Source organism: Lissotriton vulgaris, chromosome 5 (assembly GCF_964263255.1).
Source record: "Lissotriton vulgaris chromosome 5, aLisVul1.2, whole genome shotgun sequence".
In the NCBI taxonomy this organism is placed as follows: Eukaryota; Metazoa; Chordata; class Amphibia; order Caudata; family Salamandridae; genus Lissotriton; species Lissotriton vulgaris.
Window position 1 is genome coordinate 1,607,605,366 of NC_141693.1, and position 24,147 is coordinate 1,607,629,512.

The 24,147-nt window shown below is 44.9% G+C and overlaps 1 protein-coding gene across 1 annotated transcript in view; it reads right to left on the reverse strand.

Moving 5' to 3' along the window:
- Positions 1-6,493: 6,493 nt before the first annotated feature.
- Positions 6,494-24,147, reverse strand: part of SLC7A8 (solute carrier family 7 member 8) — a 103,745-nt gene continuing 86,091 nt past the window's right edge. Inside the window, exons 11-12 of the mRNA XM_086923757.1 lie at positions 9,817-9,994; positions 6,494-8,605 (exon numbers count right to left, since the gene is read on the reverse strand). Of these exons, the coding sequence (XP_086779883.1) occupies positions 8,457-8,605; positions 9,817-9,994 (327 nt within the window). The 3' untranslated portion in view covers positions 6,494-8,456. The remainder of the gene's footprint in view (positions 8,606-9,816; positions 9,995-24,147) is intronic.

Sequence of the window (24,147 nt, forward strand, 5' to 3'; positions counted from 1 at the left end):
AAGTTGAGGTTGAAACTGATATTAGAGCTTGCATGTTGCGAATCATGACTGGGTTGAGGTACCCTAGAGCTTTGTGAGTGTCTATTGTGGCTCCTAGTCACACTTGTGTGTTGGATGATTGGAGGTGAGACTTGGTGAGGTTTACAGTGAACCCCAAGTCATAAAGCAGCTGGACTGTCTTTCGAGTGTGGTGTGGGCAGCTTTGTTGTGATCTGGCTTTTATCAGCCAGTCGTCTAGGTAAGGGAAGACATTAATGTGATTAGCTGCAAGATACTTGGTGAAAACCCTGGGTGCTTTAGTTACTCCGGATGGGAGAACTTGGAACTGATAATTTTGTCAGTCTACCACACACCTGAGATATGTTCTGTGAGCCGGGTGAATGGGAATATGGAATATGTATCCTTTATGTCTAGAGTGGACAGAAAGACAGTGGGAGGACCTGTTGGAGTGTGACCATGTGAAAGTGGCGCAGCTGACTGATGTCTAGTATAGGACTGAGAGAGCTGTCCTTTTTTGGGAAGCAAGAAATACAGGGATGGGGCCTGGCTTGTGCCAGAAGAAAATGGCTGCTCTCCACTGACGCTCCGCAGCAACTCAGGAGGTTTTCCAACCAATTTCCAGTTACCCATGTTATGTGACTGTTTATCCTTATGGAGATTTGAATTTTTTTTAAACGGTTACCCGCACTACAAACAATATTTTGAGGAGCCCAAATAAATATTTGGGAATGGCAATCATGGATATTTAATAAACTGTCGAAGATAATACAAATGTCTTGATAACATGCTGCACTGTTTCTATCAAGAATATTACTTGTAATTACATTTTACTCAAAAGGTGGCACAACAAAGAAGGGTTTGCCTATGAATATTATCCTTTGAGATGTGGCTTGACTCCAGAAGAGGTTGGTTGTTCTCTGTTGAAACTTTGTGGCATATCAAGAGGTTTTTCGACCTCCTTTCCAACTGCCTGCATATTTATCCGCTGGCTTTGACTCCCTCATTCCATAAACCTTGCTAAATTGCAGTAGTTTGGTTTAATTGATCAGTGAGCAGCTTTGGGAATCTTTTTTCCCTCAGTGTATATAGCACGTTTTTCTTCACAGGTCTCGCGTCCAACTTATTGAATTTCCTGACTGAATCTTTGCTCTTGTTGAATGCTCCTCTCAAATAATTTCGTCATCTTCTCTGTCAACATATCTCCTTGACGGAATATCCATGACAAATTTTCAGTGTCTTTTACTGGCTCACATTATGTGAAGGAGGTGTCTTTTCAATCTTTTGTTTTTTTTGCTATAATAGTATACTGTACAAAGTACTTTTCTCTCACAACTCTAACCTCTTCCAATAATTATTACCATCCTTGTTGTGTGTAAGTACTGTATGTTTTATGGGGAGAACAAAACCAGGGAGGTGTTCCACACAATTGTCTGCTTTGTCATCGCCCCTTGTAGACTATAATCCTTTCAATATTCGTCAGTCCAGCATGGAATAGAGTTCTAGCAATAATGTATCCCTCCCAGTGGGTACTTCTTCACCATCTTCTAATATTCCACTTCCAATTACTAAGCCTTTGCTCAAATCATCGGTTTCCTCTACTCTTTCATCTGGAAAACGTGTTAAAAAATACCCTCCATCTCCTGACACTTCTCTTCCACCCACATCTCTAGACTTATTTTTGGAAAAATGTGTGCTCTTCGTCTTCATATGGTAGAAACTAACAATCGCTTACGAGCTTCGGAGGATAAGTGGTCACACATGGAAAACAAAGTTGTACAAGTGAAACAACGTGTTAATTCTCTTCAAGTTGTGGTAGATCGGATTCCCACAATGCAAACAGAAATTACATCTCTTAAAAAACAAATTGAAAACCTTGAAAACCATAAAAGACGTAACAATCTGCATCTATATAGTCTGTTAGAGGGGCAGGAAGGTTTAGATACTATAACAGTTTTCAAATCTTTTCCTCCAAAAATTTTGGATATTGCGGAGTCTCCAATTCTCAATATCCAAAGATGGCACCGCTTGGGACACAACCCATGTTCTCCAACTTCTTCTACAAAGCCAAGAGTTGTTAATATGTATTTTTTAGAATACACTGACTTGTTGAGAGTATTTCAAGCAGCCAAGATTAAACGCCAAATATCCTGGCAGGGTTCTAATCTCTACTTTTCTCAGGACTATGCGAAGGAAACAACAGACAAAATAAATAAATTTTTAGATATGAGACCAGCATTGCGAAATCTTAATGCTAGATTTGGCCTATTTCACCCATGTCTGTTTAAAGTAACTTACAAAAACAAAACAAATTTTGAAAATCCAGCTTTGCTGCAACGCTTAATCAACAGCTGTAGAGAGGTGGACATGGACGTTTCCAGAGTTTCCAACATTTGATGTTATAATGCATAATTTCTTTCTTTTGCAAAGATACTTATACTACTTTTCCTCTGAAATTGGTGTTAATTGTTCGAGTTTCAAATTGTTTTTCATAGTTTCTTGTTCTCTTGTTTCTTCTATCAATATTAGGTGCAGTATCCTGTTTATTTGACCCTTGTGATTACTGATTTCATTTGGATGGAGTGTCTTACCCCCCGATCTTGCCCTGAGATGTCTGGTCAGTTGAGTCTTCTTCCTTATGTGGTTTCACCACCCTCGTTTTTCGTATTTCTTTTTTGATGTTTTTGTTTTGTCTTACATATATTTAGTGTTTGTACCATGGACCCTACTTCTCCTTTACATCTCATTTTTCTAATTTTCTCCTTTATAATCACATCTTATCTTATATTGCATATATATATTCCAGTTTCCTGTTACTTTTTCGAATCTTTGCTCTATGTTTCGACTTTTTTCTATCTTATTATTACTCCATTTTCTCTATAGTTTTTCAACTTATTTTGTTTAACATGTTTATTCTAATTTAGACGACTTTGCGATTTGTTTCATTGAATGTTAAAGGTTTAGGTTCTCCTATAAAACGTCAGAGAGTATTAACCTAACTTTTGAATTCAAAATGTGATATTGCTTTGCCTCAAGAAATTCATATTGTGGACAAAGAAGTTGCCAAACTTAAATGACAATGGGTAAGCCATATTTTTGCTTCCCCGGGTAATGGAAAATGTAATGGTGTAGCTATTCTATGTCACAAACACTTAGATGTTCAAGTGCTCTCGCTAGACTCTGATGACCTAGGTAGATGGGTGTCTGTTTCATTTAGTTAACAAAATACCCATCACTCTTTACAATCGTTATGCTTCTACCTCTCCGTTTAATGCCTTCTGGCCAGCACTTTTGTCCGAATTGATGACTTATAAAGATGATCATCATGATCATAAGTGGGTTGCGATTGTAAAAAAGTTATTGATCCTATACTTGACCGTAATTCTAAAACAAAATGTATTCCCTCTCTTATACACTCAATTTACTTCTACCATTGCACAACGATCTTTAGTGGAAGCATGGAGACTTGCAACCCCACCCTTTTAGAAGGTAGGCACTTACACCTATTTATTTACAAATTAAGCACTGGGCAATTTCCCTCCTATATCACTTGTTGAAGGGATGAAAAGCCTGTGATGTTCACATGCTTGTTATCGGGTTGTGCTAAGAGTTCCCTCCCGTTTAATCAAGTTTCAGATCAGTATTGGTGAAGTTTCTATTTGTGTGCCAGTTTGAAATTAGCTACAATTCATAGTTGTTTTACTTTGGCTGTGTTTAGAAACACCAGGGGTGGTACTACAAGCAGGAAGACTCTGACATGGAGAACTGCAGCCTATGCTGCTATGGACCCCTGTGCTTCATTAATTTCACTTGCAGATGTAAGGTACCCAAATGGTTTCTTCACCTCCAGAGAATCCTGGGCCCTTTGGACCTTTATTAAAAGCCATTGAAATTGTGCCAAGGCAGGCCCAAAACAATACATGGCACAGTCAGAGAAAAATCATAGTATAGTTCTTCAAAGCAATGATCAGCGAGCAATATGCAAATAGCGAACCACAGATGGTAAAGGAAATAAAGTGTGCTACCTCACAGTTGGTCAAGCGCTAAGAGTGGACAGCCACTGCAGCAAGCTCTATTTGTCTATAGATTTGGGAAAGTTTACTCTGTGGATTGAGATTGCATGTCTTGAAGAATGAAGTTTCCACCTTAGTGGTGGGGAGAGGACTGTCCCTGTTGATCATCGTCATTGTACAACTTTGCTTATTTTTGTACAACTTTGGTTATTTTTCAAAAAGCTGTAAGTATCCTTGTAGAATGGTCAACTGTCCTGCATTATTCAGGTTTGTGCCATAATCATGCCTCCAGTCCTGCAGAGCCACAGCAGGACACCAAATGTCCCGCCTTTTGGTTCCCTCTTGACCCCTTGAGATGCAGCCTTGACAACTGATCACGATCACTGCAAGACTCTGCCTGGGAAGCCAGTGATTTCATAGGAGTACTGATTGGAGTGCACTGGTTCTCTGTGCTTATAAAGTTGACGTGCAGCTGAAACAGTAAAAATGGGAAGGGAACTCCTTTCAGTCTGCTGCTTCCTTTTGCCTAGGGAGGAATGCCATCACCTGACCTGCTAGAGGCTTTTTGTACCATTGCCCAACCATCTCACTTTATACAGGTTTGTTCATTGCAAACATTATCTGCTGTGGGACACCAAATGCCCTGTATTTTGCCAGTCCATAAGGGAACACAGCAACTCCAGACTCATTTCTGCTTTTTTTGGGCCTTTTCAGTAGGGTGTGGCTTACGTCCTGTGGTACAGTGAGCACAGAGCCCACATCCATGTCCTGCATATGAAATTAAGTTATGAGTATAGAGGGGAGTGTGAACTATGTGCACACAGGTGAGCTTGGCCTTTGGTGCTAGAAGTCTACAAGTGAAAATGAGCTAGGTTCACAAGTCAGGCTTACGCATTCAACAGGTGAGGGATTTAATGGTAGACACAGGTGGCTGGTGCTATGTGGATGCAGGTGATCTGAGTCTCATTCCACACAGTTAAAAAGGGCTAACTGCACAGAGGGGAGACGGGTAGGTGCGCAAAGGAAAGATGTGGCTTGGAATGCACAAGTGAGAATGGAACCTATGGTTACACACAGGTGATGAGGGCAGAACATGTATACAGGAGTCATGCTGTGTTATGAATGCAAGTGCACCAGAACTAAATGCACAAAGCCAAGAGATGTGTAGGTGCATATATGTGAGACATAGTTTAGGTGTACAAATAGTGCACACAAGCAAAATTGAGTTAGGTGCAAAAAGGATTTGGGGCCATATTTAGGGCCAAGTGTCGATCGCAGTGCAGCAAGTCACCATGCTACACTGTGTAACAGGGAAAGAGCATAAATGTATCCCAATACGGTGCATTCCTGTCCTTTCCCCAGTGCTGGCACACAATAGGCTGCCTACCGTCAACGCAAGCACCCTTGCACCACGGTGCAAGGGTGCCTCCGTTGCATGATAGATTGTTTTTGTGCAGGAAGGGGCATCCTCCTGCACAAAAGCAATACCCTGAGGTATATTTTTCTTTCTACATGTGCTGCAATACGCATCACACATAGACATAGGAACAAACGAGGAAACAAAGATAAATCTCCTCAGCACGCCTCTCCTGGGTAGGCGCAGCATTTTGGCGCGGATCTATGACGTTACAACGCAGGCTATTACAACGCCTGCTGGTAAAACGCGGTTTTTACATCGCATACCATTACAACGCATAGTGCTTTTAGGCGCTGGATAGTGAATTATTTAATTTACTATTCCAACTCCAGTGCCCGTGGATAGTAGGGAAGGTGTTGGATAGTAAATTAAATATATTCCCTATCCTAGAGCGCCCCCCAGCGCAATGCGTTGTAATGGTTTGCGTTGTAATGGTTGCGATGTAATGGTAGTGCGTTGTAATGCTTGCGTTGTAAGTGATGTTTCCCTTTTGGCGCTTTCCTAGGTTTACCAATTCTGGTAAATCTGGGAATATGTCATAATCCATGGGAGTTGCATGGAAACACCTGTGCTAACGTCCCAGGGCAGAGTAACGCAACACAGCGATTTGTGCTTCTATGATTTAAACTCCAGCCCAAGCCAGTGCCCTCACCATCCAACAGGCCAGCGTGGGAACATGCTCATAGTACCACCTCATTAAAATGTCAACTCTGTCCTGCAGTTATACTTAGATGCAGTCACTGGATTTAACCCCAGACATCCTCTGATAATCATAAAGCGAAGTACCAATATACCCTGCAGTGCTGTTCCCCTTTCAGCCAGCATACCAGCTCGGAAACAAGTACCTTGTAGTTTCACTAAGTTGGCCCTGACATTTGAGTGTCAGGGGCCCACTCCGCGGCTCGTTTAAGGTGCAGTAACACTGTCAGGGCAGTGGTAGGAGGCAGAGGAGCATGTGTATTGTTGACGTATGCGGAAGAACTGAGTAAACTTTACCAGGGCCCCAACGGGACGAAAATAAGACAGTTTTGAACAGTAGAAGCAACCTCGCAGTTTCTCACTGGCATACAGATTCATATAAATTTATTACATTAAAAACGAAGGCAAAGTAAAATACAAAAGAAATCATAAAAGCAAACAAGAAGTACACGTTAGTAAATGATAATCTGAAAATTATTTGCCATAAAAATAGCTGAAGTGGTGTGAAAGAAACTTCCAACCATGTGTTTAATGTGGGGAGTGAAACCGGCCTCCTGCACGCCCCCTGATACTTGTGTTATTCTGGAGTGTGTTGGGCAGATTTCTGTCAAACAGGCCTAGTGTGAGCCTGGAGTGTATTTGGAGCCCATTGGGCATACCTACCTTCTGTGCATGATCAAGGAGTGTGTGTGAATCTGTGAGGACTCTTCAACCCTACTTCTGTGTTTAGCTTTTAATTCTGTTATGTTTTGATATGAAGTCTGGAAGGTGAGCCTTCACATCCCCAGGTGTGCGTGTGTGTGGGAGGGGGCACAGGGGACTCAGAATAAAAAGGTCTTCCATCCCACTCATGTCACCCATGTGTAATCTATCACTTCTCATCATCCATGCAGGTGTGGGCAATCTAAGAGGATCTAGCTGACGCGCCCACACCACCCTTGCTACTCACCTGCTGTCTAGGGAGCTTGATGGGGGGATTTTGGTAAGGGACTATCCCCTCCATTTGTCTATGTGTTACCCAGACCATGTCAGAAATACCGGATGACCACATTTCGAGTATGCTGGTGAGGTCTTCCAAATGGAACTCTAGAGTGCTTGGACTGTTTCCCCACACCATTAATCCAGAAGTGAGTAGCATAAGGTCAGAAACTGTTTACAGCTGCCCCCCACTCCTCGCACTGTTATGCAGATGATCATTTGATGTGAGCGGGAGAGTCCACTCGTAGTGAATAGAAAAATCTATTTAACCAATTTTCACTGCGGCTGTAGAGGAGGTAGCTGATTCTCCTGAGGATCTTTGGTTGTGGAAGGTGCATATCATACAAGGTATGCAGAGGTTTCCCTGTGGGAGGTGAAAAGCCTCACCCTGGACTTAAGAGTGGACTGACCAGGTTGTTTATTGCACAAGAGCCGGTTACAGAGATTTCGGTAGTGGAGCAGGCGTGCCTACAAAGGACTGACACACTGTGATTCTAGATAATTTTATGGGGTCTAGTGGGACACTAACTAAAATATGACCATAGTGTAGGACTTTAACCTATGTCCTCTTCTTTCAGACCCTGTCAGCACTTGCATGGGAATGATGTTGCCTGGGCATGACATCACTCTACACTGTAATACCACTGACGTATGTGTATTGGCTTCACTGAGGCACATTTGTCTTGAACCATAGCACGCAAGACGGCGTCACTACCTTACGTGTATGGTAACCACAAAGGAACATATAGAACATCCATCGCTGCAGGTGTAAGACATCACCGTTTCAATGAGATCGCGAAAGCACAGGCAGCACATCACATGAGGGGAAGGGGCAGGCACAGCACAGCCGCTACAAGTACAGGTTCATCACTGGAAAGAGAGGGGGAGTCAGCTGAAGGACAGCAAAAGGACCAGGGCTCAGCTGGATTGGAAGGGCAAGTCGCAAGTGACCATGCTCAAGGACATATGAAGAGGTGTGGGCATCTGTCCAGGGGCTCAAGTGGCCCACTGCTGCATTGGTCCATATCAGCCAGGCTTGCAGCACTCTTTAAAGCCACTGGAAGCAAAGACACCAGAGGCTTTGTAATCCTGGATGGGTGATGATAAAGGACTGAAGTCTGTAGATAGGAAACAGAAAGGTTGCATCAAACTGTAGCAGCAGTCTTTCTGCTCTCCTGCACCTGCTAGGCCAGCAGCCCTAAATGTTCCAGAGGGCTCTGGGACGTATACCCCTGTGGAGGCTGATTGGTCCGCGTGCATCCCCGCCTTCATTCGATTCCCCTGCCCCTGTGCAGACTGGCAGTCTATGACACCCACTGTCCACACAGGGTGTGGGCAGCTACAGAGGTGGCTCAGAGATCACCGCTGCCAGCAGCCTCCCCCTTCTCTGTGGGGGTGTAGATGGGCGCCCGCTGTTCCTTCGTCTCCTCATCTTCATCCTTAGTATCTGTCTGAGGGTAGACTACTACACACAGCTTCTGCCCGGCCCTTGTCATGGAGTCTAGAGATGGAGACAGAAAGAGAGAAACAAAGGAGTCAACCCTGGATTAGCTGTGATTTTACCTCGAAAAGTGGCATCAAATATTCAGTGGAGTGGTACCAGGCTCTACCAGGGTATTTAACATCCTCTATCTCTAGCCTGGTATTTGCGGTGCATCTTCCAATGGGCATCACCGTTATACACTTTTTGGACGTTTTTTAGGGCTATAAAAAGCCAAGATCGTCTAAACATAAGATACAGAATATCAATGCCTTCCATAGATTTCAGGCTGCAAACTATATGAATTCCAGCTGTCGAGCTTCCGAAGTACTTATAAACAAACTGATAGTTTGTTCTTCCCTTGAAATGTTATGTTATGTTATGTTATGTTATGTTATGTTATAAAATCTTATATAGCGCGCAGCTGCCCCAGCTAAGGGGCGTCCCTGCGCTTTAATAGACAATATATTGAAGTTCTTCTTAGACCTGATTAAAAAGTGTCACAAATCTGCTCCTGTGGGTTTACTATCTTGCAAGAATAGCGATTTCCGAATATTAGGGATTCACAAAGGTTTAGAAAAGTACACCTGGAATTCTGTGATAGCGACAGTGATCTGGAAGTAGTCCTGGAAAACTGGTAATCTCTTTGTATTTGGGTTTAGCTAAGGGCTTTCCCTATGCAGAATTGTACTTAGACTTTGCATTTTCCCTCATGAAGAAATCCCTTCCCCACTCATTATACTACACTGGGCATTGTTATACATTGGTACTTTTATTTAAGAGTGCAAATGTACCTTTTGCAATTTTTTCAGTAGTAAATCAAGCTATTTGTGGGTGTCTTTATGAATCGGGGGCTCTGTGTCCAGAAAGGGACTGTTATAAAACATTGCTGTTACTCATCTTTGCACTTACTGGGCCATGTTGGCCGTAATAAAGATCGACTTGACTTGACTTGTTATAAAACTGATTGGCTGATCTGTCCTTAGTTTGCAGAATGGTTAGCCTGATACCTTCCCTAAAAATATACTGTCATTTTTGTTTTTGAAGTTATTTACTTCTTAAATGTTAAGCAGATTCCACAAAATGTACTTATTTCCATCTTTTTCTGACTTCCTTCCCAAAGAGTTAATTTGCTCCATTCTCGTCGCTCTCTAGTGGGATCTTTAATCTGTTAGTTTGGAGCCTCCAATCCACCCACCAGCCCTGAAGATAATCTCGTCACCAACACTCACCCACAAAGTCGTTGAAGCACTTGGGCTTGTTCTGCCAGTAGACGCCCAGGAAATAGACGGGCACACCAGTCAGCATAATGGCGAGCCCAATGCCGCAGACCACAGGCTCCGACCAGAGGCTGAATACAAGCAGGAAGGCCCAGAACAGAAGGTAGATCACTGGGAAGATGAGGTTCACCTGCAAAGAAAGACACGTCATGAGAAACAGCAACAGACCAAAGTAATTGCTTACACCTCCCACTGCAAACCACTGAAACAGACGTGTACTGAGAGAACAACATACTAAAGACATCACTAGCACCTCCTACCACAACCCACTGGTAGGGAGGGGTTTACCTTCAGAGAAAGACTCGTCTTACTAGTCCCTCTCTGCTTAAACCGGTAGGCAGAGATTCACCTTCTGAGACAGACGTGCGCACGGAGACAGAACAACATACTATGGACAACACCAGGACCTCCCACTACAAACAGCAGTTAGACAGAGATTCACCTTCTGAGACAGACGTGCGCACGGAGACAGAACAACATACTAAGGACAACACCAGGGCCTACCACTACAAACAGCAGGTAGGCAGAGATTCACCTTCTGAGACAGACATGAGCACAGAGACAGAACAACATACTATGGACAACACCAGGACCTCCCACTACAAACAGCAGGTAGGCAGAGATTCACCTTCTGAGACAGACTTGCGCACGGAGACAGAAACATACTAAGGACAACACCAGGACCTCCCACTACAAACAGCAGGTAGGCAGAGATTCACTTTCTGAGACAGACATGAGCACAGAGACAGAACAACATACTAAGGACAACACCGGGACCTCCCACTACAAACCACAGGTAGGCAGAGATTCACCTTCTGAGACAGACGTGCGCCCGGAGACAGAACAACATACTAAGGACAACAGCGGGACCTCCCACTACAAACCACAGGTAGGCAGAGATTCACCTTCTGAGACGAGACAGACATGAGCACAGAGACACAACAACATACTAAGGACAACACCAGGACCTCCCACTACAAACAGCAGGTAGGCAGAGATTCACCTTCTGAGACAGACGTGTGCACGGAGACAGAACAACATACTAAGGATAACACCAGGACCTCTCACTACAAACAGCAGGTAGGCAGAGAGTCACCTTCTGAGACAGACGTGCGCACGGAGACAGAACAACATACTAAGGATAACACCAGGACCTCTCACTACAAACAGCAGGTAGACAGAGATTCACCTTCTGAGACAGACATGAGCACACAGACAGAACAACATACTAAGGACAACACCAGGACCTCCCACTACAAACAACAGGTAGGCAAAGATTCACCTTCTGAGACAGACGTGCGCACGGAGACAGAACAACATACTAAGGACAACACCAGGGCCTCTCACTACAAACCACAGGTAGGCAGAGAGTCACCTTCAGAGACAGACACGTGTGCCTTGAACACCATACCAATAAAGGACGGTGTCTAGCTGACAACTCCGGATTTTCTTTTGAAAATTAATAACAGTGCTTTTTATGTATATTGATTTACCGGGTCATGAATTGCAGACATGCTTTATTCTGCATCGTTGTGGTTTCTCTGATTCAGAAAAACGCAAGCTGAACTCATCTGCTCTCTGAATCGATCCAAAGTGCACCAAGTTTAGTTTTACGCCTCTTTTCCAGGAACCAAATGCAAAATAACTGCTAATCTTGGCACATGCTCAGGGAATGAACTGAACTCTTTGTATCAGGGACAGCTCACAAGCTTGATAAGGACTCCCCTTTCTAGGGAAAACAAATTGCTCTCACAGACACCCTGCCCCCTCCTGTGTATTCTGATGGTTCGCTAGTAAAGAGGGTTTGTGGAGTTTAAATATAAATATGCCAGAGGAATGTCATTGCCCGACTAATCTGTAAATTACATTCCATGCCTAAGGCACTAGCCTTGACGCAAGGCAGAGCAGGAGGACCTTGTAGGTAGGACAGGCTGCTAAGGGGGCCAAAGGGTTGGTGGGTGGGGAATTTTACTTGGCCTCTATGGACTTTGTTCAGCTTCCTACAAACTAATGCATGCCCCTCCGCCCCTGGAGAATACAAGGGGTCTCCAATGCCGGGGTCAGGCTAAGAGACAGACTAAGGGTCTGTCTCTTAGATAACAAGAGCTGGATATATATGCCTGATGGGCTCATAGCAGGTAAGATGGAGCCGCCTGTTCTCACCCCTCAGATTACAGGAGCAGCTGTAATAACCTAGGGGTCATGGGCACCTCAGACTGCCTGAGCTGCTTGGGTGACCCGGAGTCTGGGCCCTCAGAGCACAGATGCAGGCTAGGTGTATCAAGTTCCTGCCTCCCTCAAACTATTAAAGCACGTTATCTGGGATGGAGGGTCTTCGTAGTTCTTATTATTCAGGGCCATCATCACCCACAATGCTGTTGGGGATGAAAGGGCGCCCCATCACAAGAGGCCGCTCCCTTGGATAATAAAATCAGGTCGATTGGTCATGAGGGCTCTTATCGCTCAGGAAAGGGTCTAATAGTCAAGTTCTTCAGATTATAAGACAGGCTAGATCCGATCAAACCACCCTTATCCCTTGGATAATAAAAGCAGGTTGGACTGGACTGAAGGTCCTCGCCCTGAGATTACAGGGTCCTTTCATCATCCTCCCACTCTCGCTGTGACCTGGCTAAACTTCAACGCAGGGCGCTTCCAGGCGGGTGCATAGTGGATACGTGCCGAAGGTTGCTCATGCAGACATGGGAAAATGAGCCAACGTCAGCTGAAAGGTCCCTTCTGCAAAAGAGGAGTCAGCAGAAAACTGAGGCAGCAGACAGAGAAGTGAGGAGCCAGAGGGGCTGTTTTTACAGCCCTGTTTACACCTCAATGGAGCCATTCAGCAGGTGGACTATTGGGGTCAGGGGCCGAAGTCCTGATACTACAGGGAGAACAGATAAGGAGTCACGGGAATCACGAGACTTAATGGAGGGGAAGGGAGATAGAGGATGTGAAGGGGACAGGCGACAGGGAATTGGCCCCGTGGTGCCTGGCTGGAGACCGTGCCACGGGGAGACTAGATAACAAGTGCTGAGACTAGAAGATTAGCTAAATTGGACTGGGAGACAGACTCCTACAAGACACTGACAGACACCTACAAGACACTGCTAGGGGTTGAGAGAGTGACGGCTTGCTCTATCACTGACTTGATGCCACCTTGTGAAAGTCACGCCCGAGTTTCCAGACAAGGAATCTAAGAAATGCCTTCTAAACAGCAAAATAAATGTGCCAGCCTCATCACCACCATGCACTCCACTGTCCGCCTCCTTCCACTTAAACTGCACCCGAGTTCACCTGAACCCTCTCAGGGCATGGTTTAAGGTTTGATGAACCAGCTGCTAAGTTCTCGGTATAGCGGGGACACGGCCTCGCCAGCGCCAACCCTCCCACCCAAAATTTCGTTTCCTACAGCTGTGGGAGGTATTTTTACCAACTAAAATGATACAAAATTAATACCAAATACACAAAATGCAAATCCATCATTTAGCGCTATATTATTGCATGAAATGAGTCCTGATGACAACTGATGCAAGGATGCAATTAGCACTGAAAAAAGTGTGAAAACAAAGACACTGTGAACAATAGCTGCTCATGTTCTGCTGTTCGCATGCACCAGATGTACATTTTTACAGCAAAGGGCAAGGTTCATGGTAAAAAAAAATTAAATTCCTCATAAAGACGTAACGTGGCATAATGGTGTAATTTGGGGAATTTTTACATACAAGCCTAAAGTGAAATTCCTAAAATCATGTGATTTACGCCCCATAATTACAATTTCATTCAAAGCCTAATTTACATATGCAGAGCCTGAGTATGACTTCAACCATAAGCCAACAATGACCCATTAATTGCCTAGGTTCCTTTTACGTTTATTCTTCAACTACCCTTCTTCACTGGGGAGGTGGGGGGAACCCATATGAATGTAGACGAACTTCGAGTTGCAAAGCCATTATTACAGGTAAGTGGCTTCCTTTACAGCATGAAATCATTTCTAGATTCGGGTGGTGAGCACAGATTACATAGCAGATTTACCTCCCCTGAGGAGGTGGGGGTGGGTTTAAAAAGTAGTGGAAGTGGGTGAGAATAAATATTTTAGGACTGACTGTCTCAATGCTACCTTGTTGCATACTTCTATGTCCACAAAACAGTACCTCATTAAAGTGTGCTCTGAAGAGCATGTAGCTGCTTTACGATGTCCTGCAGTGAAATGTTAGCCACGTAAGCCAGCTTTGCCCCATTTTTCGTAGCGGAATGTGCTCTAGATTAAACTTTTCACGTCTTATCAGCCATTCAATAGGAGTGCTCAATGGTTTGCACTATCCATCTTGCAATTACGTGCTCCATCACAGCTGTGTCCAGGGCCTGAGGCGAATGTAAATGTAAATTGATACTTGTATAGCGCACTACTCACCCGCAAGGGTCTCAAGGCGCTTGTACGAATACCACTGTGGAACCCTTCCTGGCTTTACCTGTGAGGCATCCACTCCTGGGCACCCCCCAAGGTGGAGGCCAGGCATCCTTAGCATTGTGGGGGCCGTTGTGGAGATTAAGCAAGCTATTGCCCAGAGTTGCAGAGTGGGACTCCATGATTTGAGTAGGCACCGAGGCGAGAATGATCAGGTCCATGGAATTTTTGAGCCCAAGACCCTCCGAGGTGGGGAATTGAACCCTGGTCGCAGGCCAAACCTCTGCAGCAGGGTCTGCCGCTCTAACCATTGTGCCACACTTGTCCATTACAAAGGCAGCACAGTTTGTCTTAGCTCTGTATCACGTGCTTGTAATACATTACTGCTCTCCTTACATTTAAGGCTTGCAATGCTGTCTCTGCTGAGTTAGTCGGCTTCTGGTGGAAAGCTGGTAGAGCTGTGGTCTGCTTGATGGTAGTGGGTGAAACGATGAACTGAGATGTGGCCCGTGTGATTTGCAGTAGCTTAGATTCATTGAAAGTTTCCAGCCACCACTTTGTTTGTGTTGCATTAAACGACCTAGGTGCGCTGGGTAGGCCCAGCCCTGGGTCTTGTGTGAGGTTAGATATGAGAGTCTGTAAATCATGTACTCTTCTCATAGATGTAATCGCTAACCGGACATTTGTCTTAAGTGAATGATATCTGAGTGATGCCTTTTGCATAGGCTCACACGATGCCTTCATCAGATCCGCTATTGCCAGGTTTAGACTCCACCGTGGTGCTGGGGATGTACATGTGGAGAAGAGTCTCTTCACTCTCTATAAACATTTTAATAACTGGGATTGCAAAAACCTTTTTTTGCATCTAATCCTTTTATATAAGCTGCGACTGCTGACAAATACGCACTTATTGAGGCGTAAATTCGCTTGCATTCCACCACACAGGTGAGGTATCTCACGATCAACATCTTGTCATACATATGTGCTTGGAATTTATACCTGCGGTGTCAGAATAGGTACCTTTTCTATTTCAGGGCATAACACTTCTAGTGGAGAGCCTATATACTTTTTAATAATGGCAAGTGTTTTTTCTGGTAGTTGCAAGCGACTGAGTTCTGCAGTCTTTGGAATCACACCATCGGTGGCAGCTCCCTTGGGTTTAGGTGAAATGCTTTTTCTCCTGCCTTCTTAGTGTGTCACTTCTTATTAGAATCTTGGCAGCATAGCTCACTTGAGCGCTGCACTGCCCACCACACTGCACTGACTAGGGGTTCGAGTCAGCACCTCTGCCCAGTCATACACTTTTTATTTCTTTATTTCGTTATCCCTTTTTCTCTAGTAACATACAAGGCAGCAAATTCTTTTATTGCATAAAAATCCTTTATTGCATAAAATTATTTATTATGTAAACCATTTCGGAGACTTTTTCTTCACTACTGCCACGACAGCCATCTAGGGCACGAGCGCATGCATCTTTCTTCTCTGTCTATCCCACAGATGCTGGCTAGAGAGAGACACACCCACTGAGAGTAGCACTGGGAGCACGCTACTCACACAGACCACACCCATCCTCAACGAGCCACACCTGTGATCAAGAGAGGGTATTTAAAGCCTCCTTCTCCAAGCACTCAGTTCCTTCGGACCTTGCGATCGATCACAGGTGTTCCATTGGGCCTGGAGACACAGCCAAGTAAGTAAGGAGGCCGGTCCCCGCTCGCGGACTTAAATTTTCATTTAGATGATCTCAGCTCGAAGGATACCCTCTCTTTAGTGGACCTCATGACCGCCTGCGGCCTACACCAGCTGGTAAACAGCTCCACCCATCTGGCCGGCCACATCTTAGATGGGGTGTTCTCCAATGACCCCAGACTCTCTACGGGCCCTCCCATCCCCCTGGTATGGTCTGACCATCTGGCGGTACCCTTGGAACTTGAACTTCCCCCCTCCCCTTCCCTGTGCCATGGGTTCATGAACAAGGAACTCAAACAAAACTAAAGGGGTATCACGAACGACTCTCTCACCCCCCTTGTAGCTCAGACCTCCACTTTAGCTGAAAAGGATGCCAGCGATGCTGCGCTGGAGTTTGCAAACTCTATCTCCAGAGCAGTAGATCTTCTGGCTCCTGCCTCCTACCGCTACTCAGCGAGGCGGAAACCATCAGCCCCCTGGTTTACCGAGCCTCTTAGGCTCCTAAGACAGAGCTGTAGGAGGCAGGAGAGGCTATGGCGGACAACCTGGAACCCCAAAGAGCGAGAAAAACACAAGCTTTTGCTGGTAGACTACAAGACAAGGGTCATCAAAGAAAAACAGGCTTATTTCTTTAAGTTCACAACGTCCCTTACCTCCTCTAGGGATCTATTTAAAATTGTGGACTCTCTGTGCTCCCTACAAACTCCTGATCCCATCACAGGATCCCAAGAGCTGTGCGACAGGATTGCGCAGTTCTTTCATATTAAAATTGTGGACATTTACTCTACTCTTGAAATTCAGAGAGCCCAAATGAGCCCTATTCCTCTCCCGACTCTACCTTCCTTAGAATGTTGGGGAAAAGTACCCACAAAGATCCTGTCCGATTTTCCACCCTAAACCCTTGAGCAACTAGATTCTCTCCTAAACAGAACCAAATCAGGCTCGCCACTGGATCCCTGCCCTTTGAAGATCCTGAAAGAATGTAGGGAAACTCTCTTGCCCCCTATTTTGGAGATAATGAACTGTGCCATGATCCAGGGCATTTTCCCTGCTGTTTGGAAGAAGGCTATAGTCAAGCCGCTGCTTAAAAAGCCGACTCTGGATCCTGAAATCCTCAAAAACTTTCGACCTATTTCACTGCTGCCTGCCCCAGCTAAAATGCTTGAATGCGATCTCAATCAGCACTTGACTTCCTTTCTTGAGGTCTCTGGGTTTTTGGACCAATCTCAGCACGGCTTCAGAAAGTCTCACAGTACTGAGTCGGCTCTTATGGTAGTGGTAGACAATATTAGATCTAAGGTTGATCGTGGCCAGACTATTTTGCTGGTCCTACTCTACTTGACTGCTGCTTTTTACACCCTATCTCCTTTGACTTTAACAACCCGGCTAAAGGAGATAGGGGTGGAGGGCCCAGCACTGAGCCTCCTGTCCTCTTTCCTCAGTCAAAGAGAGCAGAGGGTCAAGCTAGGAGAGTTCCTCTCCCCTGCTAAGCCTGTGCAATGTGGGGTTCCACAGGGGTCGACCTTGAGTCCGACCCTTTTTAACATCTATGTGGCCCCACTTGCCAGGTTAGTAAGATCGCATGGGATGGAGGTGGTGTCTTATGCCGATGACACGCAGATCATGGTGTCTCTCTCCCACTCGGTGAGTACCTCCGCGCTCAGCTTCAGGAACTGCATGCAGGCAGTCTGCGTGTGCTTCACATACAGGGCACTGATAATCACATAGATCCCTGTATCACCCCCACACATAGGTCCTGAAGAAAGCCAGTTTAATAAAAAGGCCTGGCTGCAACTAGTCGACCACACTGGACGTGGGAGACCATAAGTCAACCCCTACACGTCCCAAGCCTTTGTTTTTAACCTCTGCCTGGGGCCCACCAATAAAGTAACCGTTAGGGACCACAAGGACAGAATTTTAAAATCTCACGCAACACACCTGCACAGCACACTCACCTTCCAAAAAACCCGCTCCGCAGTAATCTGGCGTCACAGCACACCTGAGGCGCACTTGGTGCCTCGGGTGGGGCCCGATGATGAAGCATGCCACCAACTAGGTTGGTGGGTGAGGGCCTTCATACTAAACCAAATGGTTTTCCATGCAGACACATAGAATACAGACATAGCTAGTTCTCTTTGATTAACCAAAATATGGAAGTACTCAGGCAGGATATTCATTTAGGGGTCTAAGGTCCAGAAAAGGCCTGAGGGACCCATTTTGTTTGCTTATCAGGAAGTCCAGTGAGTATACTCTACTGCCTTGCTCAAAGCAAACAACAGGTTCTATAGCCTATTTGAGGAGGGGACCTTTTTACCGCTTCCATGTGTAGCATTTAGTCTTCTGTTGAAAGCCTGGGTTTGCGAGGTGGAATGGTGGCAGGAGTGGTAGGAGCTCCTGACAAGAACCATTTTGGATAATATCCATCACCCAATGGTCTGAGGTGACGGTTTGCCATGTGGGAAAGAAGCCTTGTAGGTGCCACTGACTGGTGTTGTGTGCTTAGTGAGAAGACCAGGCAAGTCGGGGTATGGTGGTGGTGTAGCTCCTTTTGGGGAGGCACCCTTGCCCTTGCCCTTGCCTCTAGAATTGTTGCCTCTACATGACCTCTATAATACCCACAGGGGAAGGCTTGCTGGCCCTGGGTTTGCTGAGAGGAAGCTGAGGTTTCAGGGGAGGTGGTCTTGGAGCCTCCACAGTAAGGTGTGCGACGAAAGGAGCCACGGGGAGCGGGTATAAGAAGTTCCCCCATCAGCTAGGCTGTTTCTGTATCTTTTTTTATTCTTTCTAAGGTTTGGTCCACTTGTGGACCAAAGAGATGCTGTCCATCAAAATGCAGGTCCTGCAGAAGTTCTAGATTGAAGCCATAGATACGAAGCCAGCATGTCTGTGTAGCAGGATGGTGTCTGCTGTATCTAGGGCACAGAGAATAGAGGTATTAGTTATCTGCCTGCCCTCAGAAACTATTTCTTGCTCCCTTTCCCTGTGCTCCTCTGGGAGATATTGGAGGAGCTCCTCCATCTCTTCACAAAGTGAATCATATCTTGGATGGCTGACAGAATTAGCTATGAGCCATGGGTTTATTTTTGTTTGTGGGATTGGTAAATACTTTTCCACTTCACTCAGGACCCCAGCACAGGCACACATGCTCACTTTTACTAGCCGTTTGTCCAGAAGGGGATACACATGAATGGCTTTCTTTCTTAAATGTGTTGCTACCACTGCTGGAGTTTTGTGAAAGAACCGCAGTGCAGCTTTATGCCAAATGGTAACACCTTGAACTGGTAAGGTACTCCTATTATCCCTAACCTTGGATATTTCCTGTGCGATATGTGTATCTGGATATGGAAGTCATCTTTTAAATCTATAGTTGCCTCGTAGTTTTCCTTTCTAGCATCAATTTCAGGAGAGCTGTCATCTGGAACCTCTGAGTTATGATAAAATGGTTAACAAACTGCAGGTCCCATAATAGATCGCATAGTCAGGTCTTACTCTGGGACCAGAAAATTAATGGAGTACATCATCTGTGCCTTTTTCCTCTTGGGGCAATATTTATATTAACTCTTTTTGTAGCAGTTCTTGTCCTTCTGTTTGTAGTACTTGCATCTGGTCCTTTTGTAAATATGTTGTTTTGCAGGTATTGTGGGTTTTATTTTCTTTACAAAGAATATTCGTGTCTTACCAGGTTTAGCACCTACTTATCTACTGTGATGAATTTCCAAATTCTTAAGAAGTCGCTTAGCCTCTCTCCTACAGTTTGTCTACATGGAGGGAACATCTTGTGAGTCACGTGGAAGACGAGATGAGTTTGCCCCTGTATAGATGCTGCCTCTGCTTTCCTCTGCCTCAAAAAAAGTACATTCAACTGCAGAGGCTGTTACCACTGTGTAGGTGAGGCAAACAGAGTCACTCTCTTTGTGTTTACGTGGTGTATGGTAGTTTGCCCTGCCCTCTTCTGTCAGTAATTCTCCTTGGTCTCACTGAAGGTTTGAAAGACTGCAAAACTCCACACCTCTGGCTGTGCACCTAGACGTCTTCATGGCATTTAATGAGTGTTGCACTTCTGGCCTGAAGAGGTGGTTACCCTTGTGTTAGGCATGTTCACTTATTTCCCTGAGACTTGGATTTAAACGCAGACATGAGTAGTCATGCATATCTTGTTTAAAAAAGTGGCTTTGGCAAGGTGCCTGCTGGCTGTGTCAGCCGCATTGAGACATGAGCTGGCAATATACCTGCTCTCATCTATCACCGCCTTGGCACTTATTTAATATTCCTTAGGTGAGTGTGATATAAGGTCCTTCATGTCCTCCCAATGCTGGTCTGCGTACCTGTTGAGTAGAGGGTTACTGTTTCTGATATGCCATTGTGCGGCCAATCTTTACATCTTCCTTCCAATCACTTCCAGCCTCTTACTGTCTTTGTCTAAGAGTGGCCTCAGAGAGGATGGTGACAATGGCCTCTTCCTAGCCGTTGAGATGATCATTGAGTGTGGTTCTACATGTCACTGCATGTACTCTGGATCCTGGGCGGATGGCTACAACCTATTTTCTATACTGGAAATCTTAAATGTTGCAGAATTGTTAAGAACCTATTTTCCTTTCTTGGGAATTCTTGGTAGCCTGTAGACAGGACTTAAGGTCTCTATTAGAAAGCAAAAGTCTTCCCTCTTTACTTCCATCTGGACGCCAAAAGCATCTGAGGCCCTATTGACAAGTGCGTGGCCCATGGATTTGTCATCCAGAGGAGAAAATCTTGTAGGATCAATGTACACCTCTGTCTATGGAAATCCAGTCTGTTTCCTCCAACATTGTTTCCTCCTCCTCATATGCCTCAAAACCTGACCACTCTGCCTTACAGTGTGTGTTCTGATACTCTTCCTCTCCAGCTCCATTTCCAGCTTTACTTCCTACAGTCTGTCATGTGCTCTATGTGTTTCTAGATCCTGCTGTGGCTTCTTCACCCCTAAAGGTTTTGTCCTCTATGTTAGGACACAGCTTTCTTGAAAGCCCTTTACTTTTTAATGAGGCATTCGACCTTGAACTCCTGTGCCCTCTTCTTCTGGACATCAGTGATGTTGGGGGCCTTTTCATCTTTTATTTTTTTAGGGTATGTGGCGCTCTTCCCCCTTTCAAGTGAAATTACACTCAGAAGATGAGCCAATGCCTTTGAGCAGATCCTTACGTGCTTTTTTCTTTCAATGCCAGGATGGGAAGAATCATAAGCTCCTTCAACTGGATCCTTTTTTGGCATTGAGGGCTTGTGGCTTGTGTCTTTTGTGTCTCAATGCTTTTTGCTTGAAGTCTCCAGCTTCTTTGGTGGCCTGGATATCTTTTATTTCGATGGCTCTAATGATTTGTTTGTTAGGGGCACTGTATATTGAGGAGCTACATTTTTGGGGACTGAATCATTAACCTCATGAAGAACTTCCTTGAGGTCATAGTTCTGATGTTCTCCTGGACTATCCTCAGTGTTGACTCTATTGAAGAAACCCAGATCCTACAGTCCCGGAGCACTTATTTTCAGACTCTCAAGCTCTGAAAGGCCAGCCATGTTTGCAGCCTCCCAAAGGGCGAGTAAGACCTTGGCACTAAAGACTTGGGCTTAGACCTGAACAGGCATAACAATCCTCAGATTTATGGTCCCTTAAAAGGCAGAACATGCATACTGGAAGTTCCTTGTTAAGGGCGAACTTCCTGTGGCAGTTTGGTAAAATTTTAAGATCATGTTCATAATGCAAAATGACGTAAAGGAATACTAGGACACCACCTTCGTCAATGATAATTCTCAGACTATGTTGAATTACCCCGAGAATATCCCTGAAAAACCTCGATTTAGCATCAAGCTTTGATCCCTCGTGCTCTCTCGACCTCTTTGATGTTCTTTCGAGGTCCTTTAACGAACATTCGGTGACATCTTTAGGAGCTCTTTCAGTGCACCTCCAAACCCAATGATAAAACAAGTATCTAAAATAGTGGATATATAGGGTAGTCAACATCATACTCAGGCTCTGCCTATGTCATTGCAAACCAGGGGTAGGAAAAAGTTGTGTATTACAACAGTTCCTGAGTCAACCACTAGACATCGAATTATGCACACCATGTGAATGTAGAAGAGATTTTATGTTGCAAAACCCATTGTTTCTTTACCACACTGATCACAGTCAACCAACAGTCCAAGAATCATGTGTTTATCTCAAAAGTGACTTAAGGATGCCGACCTAAATCATTGAAGTAACCAAGAACTCACAGAAAAAACCCATCCCTCCCACTTTATCCCAACTAGACTGGCTCTCACTCAGATGTAGAATAAAACTGAAGCCCAGTGACTCATGTACAACAATAATAGCTGCCTAATAGTGCAACTTAAATATAAATACATAGGCTCTCAATAGTCACCGCTAGACCTCTCTCATGATACTACTCATCACACCCAGAACAAACTACCTCATAAGAAAATAAGAGATACCAATGCTTCTCAGTGCATGCACGATCTGTAGGACAACTTTCTTGCCAAAACCAGATCATACAACTAACTCACTACTGTCATCTGAGAAAGGCTCATAAACTTTTTTTCTCCACCAGCAGAACCTTGATTTAGGACAGGCCCTTGGTGCATGGCTAAAACTTTCAAATGCTTGTCATGAAACAACCAGGATAGGGGGGAGACACTAACGCGCTACACCCGCGCTGCGACCACTGACCGCCCCCCATCGCTGCGTTAGGCTAGGAGGCCCCTCCCCCCATGGGATGTCGCTCAGGGGTGCTGCCGCACAACGCCCCAGCCTCGGGGGAGACCGCCCACCCTGAACACCGGACTACAGCCGGTAAAGAAACAAGATCATACCCACATTGCGAAACACGGACACAGCGCCTGCTCACATACCCTACTGAACATGTCTGGATAGCGTATCCTCCTCACGTTATTTTTTCTCTTCGATTTCTTTCTACTCCTCCTTCTACATTATAATTCCATCTTTCTCTTTCCAGTTCGCCTCACATGTTCCACAACATGGGAAGGAGCCTGACCCCGAGTTCCCACTTAAGCATTTCCCCCCCCCCCCCCGAACCTGTTTAGACCATACTCCTGGTCCCCCTTCCCGGTTACACCAGTTGAATGTTTAGCAGAGAGTTGACAATGGGACACCACAGTTATTCTGGCAGCCACCAGTTAAGTCATAGACGCGCGACAACACTGACAGTGACAGCCACACCGCTAACCTATATCGCCAGATACGCTCGCGAACCACATAATAAGGCATGACTAAGCAACAATAATCATTTCTCAGACGAGATGGAGGTAACGACTCTCGACTAAAATTGGCACAACACTCAGTGAAGATAATGAGCATGAGCTCACACTGTAAAAAGGAGAAATTGTTATGTGAACTTAATGATTCATTACTACCAGTACTGCTACCTGGGGCATAAGACTAATACAATGTGTAATACTGATGATATCTATGCTTAATGCAAAGCCTACCATGATACTATCTCCGAATGTGTTAATCAAATGCCTGTACGGTGTGATATTTCCTTGCTATACTCTCAATAAAATATATTCAAACAAAAAAAAATGAAACGACCAGGATAGCAGGAAGTTTTGGAGGGTGTTCATGACCAATGTCTCTCAGTGTATGTACCTTGGACTGAAGAGCAAAGTCATAACTAAACCCAACCTACAGGAAGTCCCCCACCTCATAATTAGCACAGCCATATACTATGTCTGCTCCCGTTATGGTCCTCGGCCGCTTCTGTTCCTTTTACTGAACACAGTTCCTGCCGCAGTGAGTTTTTCCTTGCTGTCAATGATATTCACTTTCATCACCAGGGGAACTTTTTCATGTGACAGTGTCTATGTTCAGGTGCCCAGTTAGTAACACTTTGGTCTGATTGGCATGTAAGCTACAGCTAGTGCACACAGGAAGCGGCATTCATAATTTCCATTATTCTTTGCAAAATCTGTCTGAAACAAGCTTTATTGTCTGCTTGGAGCTCCAGACAGGGTTTTTCATTCAAAGCCTACCCTACTGTCTTGTATCTGCCCCAACATAATGCTACATCTAAGCCCATGCCTCTATCTGCTTGTGTGTCCTGCTTTGATAAATAAAAGTCGACATGATTAAAGACTGCCTTATCCTCTTCAGCTAATGATACAAACCCAACTACAGGGCTTGGTCAAATGCATCTGTGTTGTTC